General features: G+C 41.4%; 1 protein-coding gene across 1 annotated transcript in view; it reads left to right on the forward strand.

The window, feature by feature from the left end:
* The window catches only part of Cad87a (cadherin 87A), a 194,459-nt gene that overhangs the window by 137,381 nt on the left and 40,337 nt on the right, over nt 1-16,741 (forward strand). The window contains exon 5 of the mRNA XM_071708534.1: nt 12,743-12,960. Coding sequence (XP_071564635.1) covers nt 12,743-12,960 — 218 coding nt within the window. The remainder of the gene's footprint in view (nt 1-12,742; nt 12,961-16,741) is intronic.

The raw sequence follows: 16,741 nt of genomic DNA on the forward strand, positions 1-16,741 counted from the left end.
GTAGCGAACAATAAATGCGAGTGTAGTAAATTTTGCCGAATGAAAGTTTGAGGTGTATTACGAGTTGAAAGATGCTCCCGATATCGCTCTCGCATTTCACGTTTTTCTCTGCTTCTTCTTTTTGGTGTAAATATATTACGTACAATTGATATAGCTTTATCTCTCTCTCTCTCTCTTTCTTTTTTACTGTAATTAATATTTTAGACGTTTTCCTGTAAAGCTAAGTCCATTTTGCAGAATTTTCATTAATGCGATGAATATTTTTTAATCGATTCCACTCGCGAAAATTTACCAAGTTAATCGAGGGTTGGAGAAACATGTATACCGCGGCGTATTAATACTACCTGTGACCAGAGAAAATGTGACGTCATCACTTTTACGCGACACGACCGCGATTCGAGCTGCATCGGGTCGACATTCCGCCGAAGAGAATATCGATCTCGTTTCATTTGTAATTCACGAACGCGCGCGCGATCTTCGCTCCCTCCCGGTACTGCGTACAAGTCACCCCATTTTTTTTTTTGAGAATTTACTTTCCAGAAGATGTTGCTTCTGAGATTTTTCAGGGATTAATTTCCCCAGGGATTGCGTTGCTCATCCAGGACTGGGAAATGCTCCATTCGTTACTGAAGTTGTTCAAGTGTGACTCGTGTCCCAACTTGCGCAAAATGCAAGATGTGGCAAGACGTGGAGCCGAAAGCCGTCAACCCTTTTCTGTATCCAATTCCGGATTGTATCAGTCAAATTAAAAACAAATCTCAGTAATGTCAATATTGCACATAGATAATTTTTTTACGGCGTACATTGACCAATTGAAAAAAATTAAAATTGATTGTAAATTTATTTATTACTGTACAATAAAACGCGATATCCGAACAGCTCGTGTGTCATATGTCCGAGATAATACGTGTGATAACATTTTAATATCTCGAGCCTTCGAATTGTTTCACCTTTAATTCGGATCTCTAATTGGGATTAATGAACGTACGCTGACCAATACGATTAATTGTGTTTTCCACTGATTTCAAAGAACTCTATGCGGATTTATGTTCTCCCTGCCTTTCGTTTAACTAAAGGCTAAATGTGACAAATTACTTTTGCAGTATGAGTTGAAAACCAGAGTGCATTTTTCACAGCGAAAAAACGAACGGGTATCACATGACATAAAAAAAAGAGAGAGAGAACGTCATTAAAAGCGATGACACTGTCAAGTTGAAAAAGCGATCAATCCCGATCGCTAAATTAAACTTGCCGCAGACGCGCGGCCAGATACTAGAGTTTTAATACTATCCTAGAATTACGACCACGCGAGAAAACTTTGGTAATTTTTTAAAAGTAAGAGAACAGGCCGCTTCTAAGGTGCAGCGTCTTGGTAAAACGCGGTCAGCCGCAAGAAAGTTTCCGGACGAGACCGCGGCGGGCGCGGCGCAACTTCCTTTTTTTCCTTTTTCTTTCTTTCTTTCTTTTTTTTTTTACATTTGGTCGGATCTTTGAAAGACGTCGGTAAACGCGTCCCGCGATTCGCCTCGCCAGTAATCGCGAATCTTCGCGATATCGTTCCGAGCGTATCTTTCGAGCACGCGCCACGAAGACACAAGGTATTTCTACGAAGACACCAGGCAAGAGTGTTGCGTGGGACGATTCTAATCATCCTTTTTACGGCTCGCAAAAATTTTTACGCCTCTCCGCAATTTTCCACGCTCGGCAATCCGAAAAAGTTTCGCTATCACGTCGACTCTCGCATCTCGCGCTCGCCCGGAAACTTCGTCCGCGATTCTCGCGGTCGTCGTGCGGTTGTCGATGATGATGGACGAAGCCAACCAAGTTCAGCGCGCGTGTAATATTACGCGTCCATCTAACGAAAAATTTTTCCCGCGACAGCTAGCCCAGCTGCGAAATCGATATCGCCGGTATCGCTGTCGAAAATATGCAAGGCCGCATGACCGCAAGATAGATCGGGAAAGTTGCGCGGCCGCTCTGGAGTTGTCGGGGAACAAAACTTCGTAAATTGTTCATTATTTGTCCGCTTTAGACTTTGACATTTTAGGGTTGACGTAGGTGGCGTAATATTTAGAGACATTTTTGCTCTTGAGTTTACAAGACATCTTTGGTTTTTTTATTGTAAACTTTGTTTTTACAAATTCTTACAAATTCTAGATCACGCTATAATAAATAATAAATATATATAAAAATATAATAAATACTAAAAAACCAATACGAAAAGCATAATAAATAAATATACAACACATTTTATTTAAAAAATAAAGCTTTTTAATTTTTATATTAAAGAAATATTAGTGTTTATTAGAGTATTTAAGTATATAAAAAGAAGAAGAGGAAAAAGAAGAAGTTGGCTACTCCAATTAGTTAGGTGCTTCCCCGCGCTTCCAAAATCGAAAAAGAAATACTTCGGTTAAATTGAAAAATGGTTCCCCAACAAAGTATTGCTATTTCCTCACCTGTTGTCAGCGAATTGCAATCCGCGCACGTAGTTCTCGCCGAAGTGACAAGAACGGGTGAGGATTCGTACGTGATAAGGGTTTCTGGTCGCACGCAGAGCCAACGAACGGGGGGGGGGGGGGACGGATGGAGAACGCCGGCGTTCTCTCCCGAACTAATTATTTTTGATCCCGGACGGGGGAGCTCGGACCCGGACACACAATGGCCGACGGGGTTTCTTTTGTAACCGGGTGCGATTAATTCCGCGCGCGGCGGAACGTTACCCCGGAGACTGCTCGTCTCAGTCCGATCCCTCCCCCTTGTTCGTGGTACCCTCTATAGGATTCCCCGACGACCGAAAAGCCCGTTCACCATGCAAATCCGCGCGCGCTGCCGCCAGGGATTCCCATTAAGGTCTCTCGGACCTTTTCGGCCCGAACGACCACCCGGACAGCTTCTTCGGATCACGTCCCGCTCCTTTTCTGCCTAATGCAAGAACGAATTCGGACGCGCATTTATTTCGCAGCTCCGTCAGCCGAACAGATGATTAACATAAGAGAAAATAACTGCCGAGACAATATGTAATTATTAATTATCATAGAATTCTAAAGAATAACAATGGTAATGAGCAATATTGAAAGAGCCATATTGGGATAAATTTCGAATACTATATACATTGAAAGCGTATTCAATTAAAGCCTCAATATATCAAATATCAATATTAGAAATCTGTTTGTAAATTTAAATTTTGATGAAGAACGATATCAATAATTATGTGATATTATATGTTCATATATATTAGCTCCCATATCGATATCCTTCTATAACATATGATGCAGCCTTTATTTCGAATGCTTAATTTAATGTAAATATAACAGTTAATTACAATGAGAGCCACGTATCGAATGAGTGCGTATAAAAAGTGTAATTTCCAATATATAATATATTACGTACTCTCTTTTATTATGTATAATGTATTAATAAATGATAAAAGTGCACGGAACTGATTTTCCGCGGGAATATATCGAGCGGAAGGCGAAGATGAAATCGAGACCGCGCTTGCCAATATCTTTTTTTTTTATAGTATTGATAAATATCATTTATTAGCCGCATGTCGCATCAATGCTCGCGTTCGCGTTCGATATCACAGTCGATAACTCTTCCGCTGTCTTGCATATAATGATTTTCTAGCTCGATTTATCGATACTATTTGCTTTCTTCTCGTTGCAAACAGCCGGCATAAATTCGCATTGTCGATAAACTCTGGACTACATTTGCCTTTCTCATACAGTTATTTCGTCTCTTCGGTAAAAATAAAGAAATAGTTGTTTCCGACTATTGTTATCACGGAAGAGTTTTTAAAAAATTCATCCCTTACGTCAAAATACATCCCTTTGCATTTATTGCATTTATTGCATTTATTGCTTTAATTCCTTTTTTCACTCGCAAAATTAATTTTCTTTGCAAAGATAAAAAGTCTTTTTTATGTCTCTTTCGATCGTCAAATAAAATGTGAATGCAGGAGATCACTAGAATGTGCGCACCGATTGAATATTTTTACAGTAACATTTATTTGCAAAAAAATATAAACGCGTTTATGCAACGTTCCCGCAGTCGCTTTCTACATCAAACAAATCTTTACTCGACTCGCAATACCATTCGTAATATCGTAATAGATACAATACTAATTCAAACATGTGTGTAGATATACACTTCGCACGGCTTGTCATTCACGGGGCTATTGTTGTATTGGTGAACAACTTCGTGCCTATACAGCATCAACGACAATATACCGATCGCGAAGTGGATCGCAATTCTAAACACGGCGGAGCAGCAGCACGGTGAAGTAACACCGATGAAATTTATCGTTGAGAATTTTGCTTCGACAACTTGTCGCGCGAGTTCGCTAACGAGCGAGATTAATGATGCCGCGCCGTCTGAGCGGCGCTACACACGCGGGGATAACAATGTGTTGTAAAACTTGTTCTGACACGCGCAGGATATAGCCTGTAACGGTATGTGAAGGTAATCGTGTCAATTATTCTTCTACGGGCATTTATCTCGCACCTTTCGGACTTTCACAATGGCAATCCGCGTGTATGATTTCGTAACGCCGCCATTGATTCCGACTTCCATTCACCGGTATCGGAAATGTATCGGAATACCTTGTATCGCGAGGTACGTATCTCCCCGGCCCTTTTGTCTATAGCCCAGGCCCCGTCGATTCCCGACGATAAATTGTATATGAAGCTCGTAGAAGCGAATAGATTTGATTCCAGGCCTGTCAGATAAGCGAAATTCATGGCGGCTTCGAGAGGCGGAGAGAACCGAGGAGCGCGCGATTGCATCGACAATTTATTTTCCTATACTCGCAATAGAATCTACGTAAGTAGTACGAGTCGGCCGCGATGCCGACGCGGAACCCTTCCTCCTTGGCACAGCGTTCTGACTTACATATGCATTTAAGCCGTATTGCGCATTCGCCAACGACGAGAGAAGATGTTTTGTAAAATTCATACCACGCGCGATGTTTGAAACCGCGACAAATGATGAATTATTTACGAATCGCGAGTATTTCTTTTAACATTAGTTCGATTCGTATTGAAACTGTAATCCAAAAAAATGATGTCGCGCAACAAAGAGAATTACGTTTTTCATCCCGCGAGGGGATGTAAAGCGCGCTGGATATCTCGCGGGAGACCGATGCAATATCTCGCGGCACGACGAAACCCCTCGCTTTCTCACGAGAAAGTGGAGGAGGCGGCATCTCGAAGTGGCTGCACTCCCACGGCATCGCTCATACGGCTGTAGCAAAATCTCTCTCGGAGCGCTGGCTGCCCCGCCGCCCGCGCCGCCATGCCGGCGCATACATGAGGGACTGCAGATACCGCGTAAAACGCCAACCACTACATTTATCCTCCGAACTTCGGATCCACGGCGACGTGGCCTGGGTGCCTCGCGCACCTATTCGGCGGTGTATCGCGCGAGCTTTCAAGGGAATTGCATTAACAAGTCTAAAATAATTCCCCGAGCCGGCAGCCAGCCTTACCGAGATCCCAAAAAGAATCTTATCTCCACGTCGTTTCTTTTCCCGCAGCGCACACACACCGTTTCTCTCCCTTCTTCTATTTCCTCGAAACGATAAAATCGCATTCTCAGTCGCAAAAGAATCGTGCAATTATATTCGTGATACTAAAATAAACATATTAATAACTAAAAATATTGTTCTAATTTACACTTATTTCATTTATTCGCGTTTCACTTCAAAATATTTGGCAAAATATCAGGGAAGATATTTTTACCCTCCACATTCTACATTGTCTACATTACGATTATTTGTTACGTCAGAATAAGAAACACCAAAGTTATTGTTATTCCATTTTCGTTCTTCATGTATATTCATCATCCGGCGCGAAAGTTTGGGCACTGTCTTGCCTTACGTTTCTATTTCCCCTATCTATCTCTCGGTATCCATTTATCTTTTTCCTTCCTCTCTCTCCGCCTTTTTTTTATTTGCGCTTCTCGTAGCCAGTTTCGGCGGAGCACTTTGCTCGATGGCGAGACGCGCCAGGATGGCCGCGCGCGTCCTCCGAAAATCCGATTTCCGTCACGAGCGAGCTTACAGCGATCGGTCGATATCGCGGGGATTACTTGTGTAACTACGTAGTGCGATGCCCGAAAGACTACTCTCGGTTTCCGTGCTGGAATGGTCATTTTTGGAGGTAGATGTCGGAAACGCGCGCTCGCGCGCGCTGTTTATCCAATTCCCTCGAACGCGTCGGACGTTCCTTGGCTTAATGGCCCGGCAGGATCGCGTGGCCGGCAGCTTCATCGATTTCCAAACAGGTCTCCTCGTGTTTCAAGGATAAGATCCTCGCGGCTCTTACGTCACGCAGGCTCTTAGAGCGATAACATTAAATATCAAAGAGCGATCGTGGCGCAGAGAGACGCGCGCTGCTGTAATAAATCGAAAACCCTCAAAGTTCAAATCCGGCCGAAAATTCTAGATTTTTATTTTACCTCTCGGAAGGTAGTGGTAACCCCACCGAGAGTATCTCGCCATGAGAATCCCTCTATTTGACGTTCAGAATAGGTGTTATAGCAGGGATCGTGAGCAGCCTATCCGTGGTAAAACAAAATAAATGCTCACAGGATCAACAATGGTCTCGGAAGAAGTGCCATAAAGTTGGGAAAACAAGCTCAAGCCTGATCCAAGAGGAAGAAGAAGATCAAGGAGCGAAAGATCGGAGGATTTAGCACATTATCAGTTTGCGACATCGATATTCCACGAATAATTACAACTTACAGGAAGAAAATGAGTACAGGAATATAGTCGAAATAAATAAGGATCATGAAAACAAAGTCCTCCATTTTCCTAAATTTGGATCTTTTTAATCTAAGATTTTGATAAACGTCATATATTATTCGCAGTAAGGATGAATTTCGTAAGGACGAATATCGGTCTGTTTGTTTATTAGCGATAGAGAGCCGTAAGCTATTAGTACTTGCGCTACCGTTTTAATGTTTGCTAATTTATTCCGGGCTTTAAATTCCGACTTTCCTTGGTTCCGCGGGAATTTGTGAAAACCAGAAGTAACGAAACAGAAGGGGATATCGCGCGCGATGAATTAATTGTTGGACATCTTAGCGGTGCGATAACACCGGAGGAACCTGTTAATTTCCTGCCGCGCTGAAAATACGGCTATTTTATGGTAATTAATCTCAAGCGATGTTGCTGGGTTTTTATATCTTAATTATGCATCGTCTCGACAAAATATATTTCTACGAGAACTCGTATTAATATAAAGCTATAATATATATTAATTGATTATACCAGTATCTATATATTAATTGATATTAATATATTAGCTACGATATTATTATTAAATTATTCTTTCGTAAGACATAAAGTGTAGATAACAAAATTTTGTTGTTTAATATTAATTTTTAAAAATCTGAAGAATTTTACTCAAGAATTTCATCATTAGTATGTGGATCTGAAAATATTTTTTATGTCATTTAGATTTCGAAGAAATGTTCAAAACTGTCGCTATTTGTCAAGAGTAACACACAATATTGCTTTTATTTGGATTACCACATATATTACTCGAATGTATCCACCGAGAAAATTAATTGAATATCCGGAGTTCCATCCGGATTTTACAAGCTATAGAAGCACGGCGTATCCGTACGTTTCTCAGAATCCACCACAGGTATCTATCTTGTCATATAAACGCTCTGACACGTTTGACTCAGATGAAATGAAGCTAATGGCCCCCCGCCCCTGCCTTTATGCCAAGCGGTTTGCCCTCCCTTTTGGATTCGCTCAAACCCTCTAAGTAACAGACGAAACCAATTCCCAACAGTTCTTTTCATCTTCTGTCTTTTCACGCGGCGTGTTCTTCTGCACGAGATAACGGCGTGTTTAAGGGGTTTCATATTATATATTTGACAGGTCTAAAATTCGATCAAAAGTAACGAATTTTTAGGAGATATTTTCAAAAGACTACTCTATTACAAAAGACATGTATTTTCATTTTTTAATAAAACATAATTTTACCTACAATAAAAATTCGTTAATTTCGACCTAGTTTTAAGGCCAGTCAAACGTGTGTAACTCCTTAAGATTTATTTTCGCATTTCCACGGAACTCAATTTCCGGCCATGCGACTAAAATTTTATTAAGCTTAACGTAAACGACATTTTATTAATCTGTCATATTAGCTGCGCGTTCCCGAATCGTACTCGGATCTAATTTACGAAATGTCACTCTTCCGTGCTTCGAATATGTTACAACAGGAAAAAGGAAGAGCAATAATTTACTCCGCAAATAAATTAACGGTGTTCGAGGAAAACCGATAATTTACTGTGATAGAAGTAAAGAGATTCCTCTCGTGGAAAGACGCGATATATATTACAACAAAAAACGGTCCCCCGACCGATTGCGGATCGATATTTATCAATATTATATGCGTGCACCAGGTTTCTACGTTAGTGAAGATTTATTTTCGCGCAGTCCAATTTCCGGACAACGACCCGCGTTAGATTCCGCTGGTTTCCATTTTACGATATCGCATTAATCTTTCGTATTATAGTTACGCGTATCTTTATGATGTTCATTTTCAACTTACGATGGACAACCAATAATTTATTGCGATAAAAGTAGGAAGGAAATATTACAGGATTATGACAAGTTTTAACGAGAATAGTCAAACGATCGATATTTATTAATGTTCTTCTAAATCATTCATATTCCCAAGATTGAATTTATAATTTTACTACGTTAAATTAATGAATATAATTAAATTTTATAAAATTATAAAATATATACGATTTTATTACGTACATCCCTAAATAACGTCTATGAATTTTAATAAACTTGTAATAATCGTGGACGCTTAAAACTATTGATAACGTAATATTCGTAAAGTGGATTTAGAACGCCGTCTTTTCGCTCGAAAAAGCTTCGGTTCCGCGCGGTGAGAAACAGACGCGTTTATTTCGCAGGATATATCGCCGACTTTAGGGTTAATGGCGCGACGAGGAACAGAACGGTCGACAATAACGCGGTTTATGTGAAGAGAGCGGATCATAAGTGCGCTTAGGAGGCGCAATAAAAAGGGACTCACAACGCGAAAATTGTTCCTTATCGCGCGCGCGCGAAGAATTGTCGCTGGAAGGACGATTCGGAAATGGAGAAGATTAGTGAGCGGAGGCTAGAGAGGAGGTAGAGGCGAGAGACGGGCGACGCGACGGTCTGCCGAGGTGAGATCGCAGCCCCGAGCCACGATTGCATGATGGAGTTCAACCTCGAAGAGGAGAGTCGCGCGGCGAGAATGGTAGTCACCGATTCTCAGCCTTATCTCGCTTTTCGATTTCCGTCAATCCCCCGTAATAACCAGCTTTTTCGCGACCCCGACAAAATCCTCGCGGCGCCGATTATTCCGCGAGTTTTCGCGCAATTAAGGTGACAATTATAACGGGAATTGTTGCCGTGCTCCCCTGCCCGCGATCGCGTAAGGCAGACTCCGAGCAAATCGGTTCAGTGAGTTTCAGTGATTCGTAAGATAATTGTATAAAGGCATTGTGTGAAGAAAGACGTTGCAGTCGACTCTCTTTGCGCTCTGAAATTTTTGCTCCTCGTCGTTCATCATTAGCGTATTAATTAACGTAACGTAACGTATTTAACGTTTCCTTTCACGTAGAGCATAAAGATTGTTCTTTTAGCGACGATTTTTTATCTTTGCGTGAGACAGGGGTAATGTAGGCGACGATCCGGAAAAGTGTCGGTCGAAAGTTCAACGATTAATTTGGAGGGGAGATATACGGAGTTACAAAACGGTAGTTAGTGACTGAAAATTTATGGTAATTCGGTTATTTGCGTCATTCGTGATGCTCGATACCGACCGTCACTCGCGCTCGCCCGCCTCAAAGAAAGTTCAGTCTCCGCCGCGTCATTCTCGAATTCCTTATTTGAATTTACAAAATGCGTTTGAAGAAAACTTCCCACGAGAAAAGTTGCCGTCGCTTCTCTTTTGATGGATCAGGGAAAATTTGTGCGTACAACCGTCGCGGTTTCTAACAGTCTTACTTCTTCGATGCAGCAGCAGCGGGAACTTTCAGCACAGAGACTTCGCTTTATCTCTTCTACTGACGAACTTCTCGGAGTCATACTGAATCATGAATCTCCTTCCCGTTGTTCCGTGCTTTCAACATCGTAAGAAATCAAAGGGACTCTTGTATAAGAATTCTCCTTTTTGTAAAACCTCTATAATCTTATAATTAATATAATTTTAGAATTAATATATAACACATTAGGTACATAAAAACCAATTACATTCAATTAGTTCCGTGAAATATCTTATTGTATGTGTAAAGGACACTGTACAACTTTTGGCATGTACCAATACACATACATATAATCCATATAATAAACTACCTCTACCTCTACTATTTTTTATATCTTTTTTATCATGCAAGTCTCTGTCACGTCTTTTAATCAATAATTAATGAAACAATCATGTCGTTACACTTTTGATGACAGAAGTAATATCATTCGTCCAAATATAACAGCTCTGCTAACAGAAAAATATAATTTAATATTTTTAATTCTTTAAAAGTCGCTAGTGATAATTTTTCCCCGATTATTCACTGCACCGTCTGTCCTGAGATATCTTAAAACATAATGGGTCTTTCTCGATGAGTTTTGAGTCAACGACGCTGTACTGCAGCGGGTACTTTGCCCACGATTTTCCTACTTACGAGCGGCGCGTGCAATTCCCGTAAAAGTCTGGGCTTCTTACGATGGCGCCGTATAACCCGACACGTAATGGCAAAAATTCTAAGCGACCGTGAATCTGCGACGGTAGCGGCAACCGCGAAGAAAGGAATGAGATCGCGATCGCATACGTCGTTACCCCTTTAACGATTATCGTTGTTACTTGAAGAGGCTCCTTTCTGTCGTCGCCCTTCGTTTTGACCTTTGTTGAGAGAAAGAGAGAGAGAGTAAGAGGGAGGGAGGGAGGGAGGAAAAGAAAAGAAGAAAGAGGAAGAGAGAAGAAGAGAGAGAGAGAGAGAGGCATGGAAAGCCGCAGCTGCAGTCTCGCAGCAGCAGTATCCTCGCGCCGAATGGGGTCCGTAAAAAAGTATAGCGAGCCCCGTTTGGCCGATCTTAAAGCCCGCGATGTATCTATTACGTCCGCCACAATTTCCGGCTGGAAGCTGCGGAAGTTCGGAAAGAAGTTTCCACGGCTGCGGGGGCTACTTCGTACGCCCCAACTTGGTAATAGTTTTACGACTTTTCGGACTTACGGGGTCGAGCCCTGGTGCTCGCGTCGAATTAGCGGCTTGGGACCTCCGGGCTCTTTTGAGTCCCGAAGTACCGTGACCTAGCCGCGAACAAAGCTCATCCAATGTTTCCCGGGGACGAGGTGATTGTACAGGGTGTCCCGCCACTGATTCCATTCCTTATATGTCCGCCGATACTTTGATTACGCGAGTTTCGGCGTATTTTCTTTCATTATAGTAACTTTTACGCCGCGAGAACGTAATTACACAAGAAAAGGCGAATATTTCGTTGTAATTTTTTCGAGTGTAGATAATATGTAATGTTATGTATTATCTGCTTATAAAACGCTCAACACGAACGTTGTAAGAAAAAAAAAACTTCTCTTCAAAACACACGATTTATTTCGTTTCATTTAAATGTGCAATGTAAAATATCGACGTTTAAATTTGTTACTTTCTTGAGAACAAAGTGTGGAATATAAATGCTTTTCTTGAGATATTGATAATTCGATAGTTTCTACCTTCGCAGAGAAATACAAGAGTTATTAAGTTTTAAGCTCAAGAATTCGTTTTCCAAGGCATTTGTCTCTCGTGATAAAGCGTTCTTCTCCCTTGTCCTCGTCTTGTTTTCGTCCTCAAACGATATAATGATATAATGTGATATAAGAACCGGGAAAGCTTCTTTGACGACGCGATATATTTTCTTGTTCAACGCACTGAATTGGGATTTCCGTATTGATTGCGCCTGTTGCAAAAGGAGCATGAAAACACTAAGCCCCCGGATCTCGCAGCGAAATTGATTATCGACAGGTCCGGCGGGCGATATTGGCGGGCAAAAATCGATTTCCGCGCAACGGATACATCAATCATAATCTACTTAGCTCGTGTAGCCTTAATCATCTATATCGATCCGATAGCATTTATGCACAATAAATGCGCCGACCCCAATACACCCTTAGCGTCAATCGTGAATTTATTGTGATTCAACGCAATGATTAAATACACAGGTTCTGATTATGGTATCATCTTATAATCGTAGAAATCAGCAGTTTCAAATATTGACATATGTTGCAGACGAAAAAAGAGGAATATGTTTGTAAGACAAAATAGAATAATCGACATGTAAATTTTTTATTTTTTTATTCGTTTTATAACAAACATGTATTTTAATCTACAAGTAAAAATTTTTTTTAAATGCATATATGAAAGTAATGAATAAATATGGTTTTTTTTCATGCATTATTCTAACATTATTCTATTTTTTTACTCCGAGTTTAACAACGCTGAAACTGTTCGTGCTTTTATAGTTATTTTCGCGAGGGTATAACTTTCGGGACACCCTAGACATTTCGTTTCAAGCGAACGCAGCTTGCAGCGTGTAAGGGGGAGTTAACGAGAAGAATAAATAAACCCGCTCTAAGGTACATAGGAAGGGATTTCGCGGGCGTGTGGGGTGATCAATATAGCCAACAACAGAAACTCTCGAAAACAAACGTTTCTTTTTTTGCTGTTCCAGCGGGTAACAACGTGAACGAGCCACCTATCCTGGAGGCCGGGGGATACCCCACGGGCCTGCCGCTCTCGGAATCGACCAAGGTCGGGACGGAAGTGTTCGTCCTGAAGGGCCACGATCCCGAAGGATCGCCGGTGAAATATGGCATACAACTCACGGACCATTTCGTCGTCAACCCGCGCACCGGTGTCATCACTCTGGCGAAGCCGCTCAATCGCGAGGTAAGACATCGTTCGATTTGACTCGACTCGGGGCTCGTCCTTATCGGACGGGAGAGCTTGCACGCAAATTGCAATCCTTAATTGAGCGACAGATACCCACCCTATCTCTTGCGGTACTCTATATAAGCTCGTATTGCAATATCTTCCGCGCGACTTCACCGACGTCGTTTGTCTCTCACAGTTTTTTTTTTTTTATATTTGTCTTCTCCTAGATCTTTTTTCTCTCTCCGGCAATACAGAAAAAGAAAAAAGATTATTAATTCTAATAAATGTATACATATCGCCGTTATATCACAAATTGACCTTAAAAGCGATTGACAGAGACAACTTGATCAAATTTAGCTTCTACGTAAATGGGAACAATTCAGGTTAATGCAATTCACCGAATTTTTTTTTGTCTAAATTCAGACAGAAACTAACGGTTGATGGAGGGAAATTGACAATTAAAATTAATCAAGAGCTGTCGCCGGAAGCTGATTACAAATTTATCCATCCGAACAGTCGTCTCCGCTCTTGTTAAATTTATCTTGTTTCGGAGAGTTTCTTGTAGTACACGCTATATTTACATCGCTTATACTACTTATACCACTGTAAAGTAAACAGCGTCATGAATACTGCTTATGAGGTTCATACAACTACTTAAGCGCTAAGAGGACACGCTTGAGTTCGTAGACAGTGTCGTCTTATCTTCAGCACGTCCCTGTACACCCGAGAGGCTGAGGGACCAAGTAATTAGTTATTATCAAGCATACTTAGTAGCAAGAATATTAAACACCTGGCATTTAATCAAGCCATTGCGCGAAATGGCATGAATTTAATTTAAAAATAAAAATTTGCGATGTATTTTAATCTTCACATCTGATTAATTTTAATCGACACGAAGTTATTGAACGAATACCGATTTAGTTTGCTTTTCATATACTTATTTTTATCAAGGATGATCGGGGAATTATTTAATTATTAATCTGTTCGACAAATCGATTATTCTCATATCCGTTTCGCGAAAGCCGAAGTCCAGCAAATCTCGTGTCCTCAATTCCTTTCTCTTTCACCTGCCAGTGCGAATACATAAGTATTTTATTTTCGATTTAATTCTTTCTATTATTATCGTAAACCGTTTCTTTATTGAGTTATTCGACAACCATGTAATGATTATTACATACGTTTTTTTTTTTTTTTCGTAAAACTGCCACGCGATCACTAATGCTGACATATTCGTATTCGACCACGTTTTGGAAACAGCGCATCTCTGATTGACAGGAATTTAGGAAATCAGGTTAATCACAGCTAACTACCTCCAAATCATAAATATTAGCGCGAGACCGATCGATTCGTACGATTCATATATATGCTGTGTGGGATAATCTTCAATAGGATTGAATACCTACAAACCGGATGCGCGGATATTTTTCATTCGTGTATGATTTCACCGGTAATCCGGTCTTTATGCATTCCTGTGTGTTCGAAATAAGCGTATTATTAGCACTACGATGTTTTTGCGACTGCATATTTGTCGCACGAAGAGAATCCGCAGAACCGGTTGGCGTGAATAATTTTTTCAAGACACATTTGTTCACATTTTTGCACATGCATAGATCTTTAGCAATCTCGGACGAGACGCCGCCATTTTAGGTGGAATATTTTAGAAAGCATATTTTTAGGGCTCGTCTGACCGCATTCGCAAAAAAAAAATAACGTCGCGAACTACAAACGGTTTTTGGATATATTTCGCGCGAGCCATCTGCTTCGCGGCTGGATTCATTTCCGCTGCAGCAGCAACAGCCAGCACTCGATACTACGGTCGCCATCAATTCGGAATGGAGCCTGTCAACCTCGAGCGCGAAACAAATATCGGAAATTTTCCGTCGCCGAACTTGTCCGCGGCGCGAATTCCCAGCCGCGCGCGTCCGGCTTGCCGCGCGTCGCAATCGGACCGCGTTTGTGCACCGGTGCTCACGGTGTCGGTCAATGCAATTAATGCGATTACGATGTCCCGGGGACATAATGCGACTGCCGCGCGCGCGCGCTTCGTGGATCCATTTTCGTACGCTGATCCATCTCGGCCGATTCTCCATTGATTTAATCTAGCTAAATAGGTTCGGAACATATTCGCACGTGCCCGCGCTGATTTCCGAATGCGCGTGTAATGCGTGAGCGCATTAGGCGAGATTCGCCCCCTCGCGTCCCCCTTTCACGATCGAAATTAATAACCGGTTACACGCATATACGCGAATCCGAATCCCTTTTGCGACGGAGCTCAGCACGTACGAGACCCCACTCGACGAGATCTGCTTCGATGGAATTATCAACGGGAATAATTGACGCACGCGTTTTTATTTGCGACGAGTTTGTTTAATTCGAAAGCCACGAGAGCCATCAGAGCTTTGTCGATCGGTATTGGTATCGCGTTGGACGTATTCTTATTTTCCTACCTTACGTGAGTAACACGCGAGGTGTGGAAATACAGTCTTCTAAATAGCAACCAATATCTTCTATACGAGTAAAGAACCCGATTTTTCATGGCAGAATCTCTTTTGTTCGTGCCAACCACTTGTCGCGTACTGTATCTCCTGCCATCGTTAAAGATTCGGCAAACCGGCGACATTCCCGTCTCCCAGGGGCGTGTCGCTCCATTGACGGGTGGAAGTCGTGAAAAATCAGCGACGATAAAGTTCGTCCGAGAAAAGTTTCGAGGTCCCCGAACCGCAGGCGGGCGATACACTAACCGGCGCGCGACGGCGCGGCCGCCCGATCGTAGATACACATTTGGAAGTTCCGAGTCCCAAACAGCCGTTCGTTCGCGCCACGTTTCATCCGCAATTTCGCGAACAATATATCACTCCACTAGATTCTTTCGGGTCAAGTCGGATGGATTTTGACACGGTTAAATGCATGAATCTCTGACAAGAGTTATTGCAGTAGAATTACACAGTAAAGACAGGCGGATATTTTTTCTGTCACGTACACTGAAAAAGAAACCGAGGAAAAATGGTAGTTATGACCTATTTTATTTTTAACTCTGTGTTACGCACTATTACTTCGTATTATTTTTATACCATACATTTTACATTAAGTTTGATTTTATTTATATTATTAGCTACGTTTATTTTCTGTATTTAGATTACAGTTTTTATGGACATTAACTTGCACGTGTCTAATTTATGCACTAATGTTAATTATACTGATAATAATATAATGTTACTTACATATTTTTGTGTTATATCATACATTATAAGCGAGAATATTTCATTAATGTTCATGTATTTCTTTTCGCATACCTCTATATGCAGTGCAAGTAATTTGGATTTTCGTTTTAATAACAAAGAGAGTTTTACGCGCTTCTGAATCCGCCTCTCAGCGGAGGGGAAAAATTCGCAAATTGCAGTGGCCCGAGATACATGACGTTCGCGCTCCGCGAAGGAAAAATTAGCCGAAGCACGTGCAAAATTCACTTGAAGTTACAACGTGAAAGGATTTCCGGGTTCATTTGAATACGTCTAATTATCTCGGGGGAAAAAAGAAGATAGAAGAATGGAAACTGTTTTGCGGAACCCGCTCTGCAATTTCTCGTCTAACGGCGAAAAATCGTGCCTCGCGTTTTAGCGGAACAGTTCATTGGCATATTGGTGGAATCTAATTATTGTGTTAGTTTACAATGCGAAAATTACGAGCGTTGTATCGCCATCGCCGAAATATTCGCCATTATTGCGTACGTACATCAACTGCACTTATTGTTGTTTTTGGGCAATAATAGATTATTACTTGCCGTAGCTTTACACTG

This window comes from Temnothorax nylanderi, unplaced genomic scaffold (assembly GCF_030848795.1).
Source record: "Temnothorax nylanderi isolate EJ_2023f unplaced genomic scaffold, tnyl_v1.0 TNYL_tig0069_pilon, whole genome shotgun sequence".
NCBI classification, from domain to species: domain Eukaryota; kingdom Metazoa; phylum Arthropoda; class Insecta; order Hymenoptera; family Formicidae; genus Temnothorax; species Temnothorax nylanderi.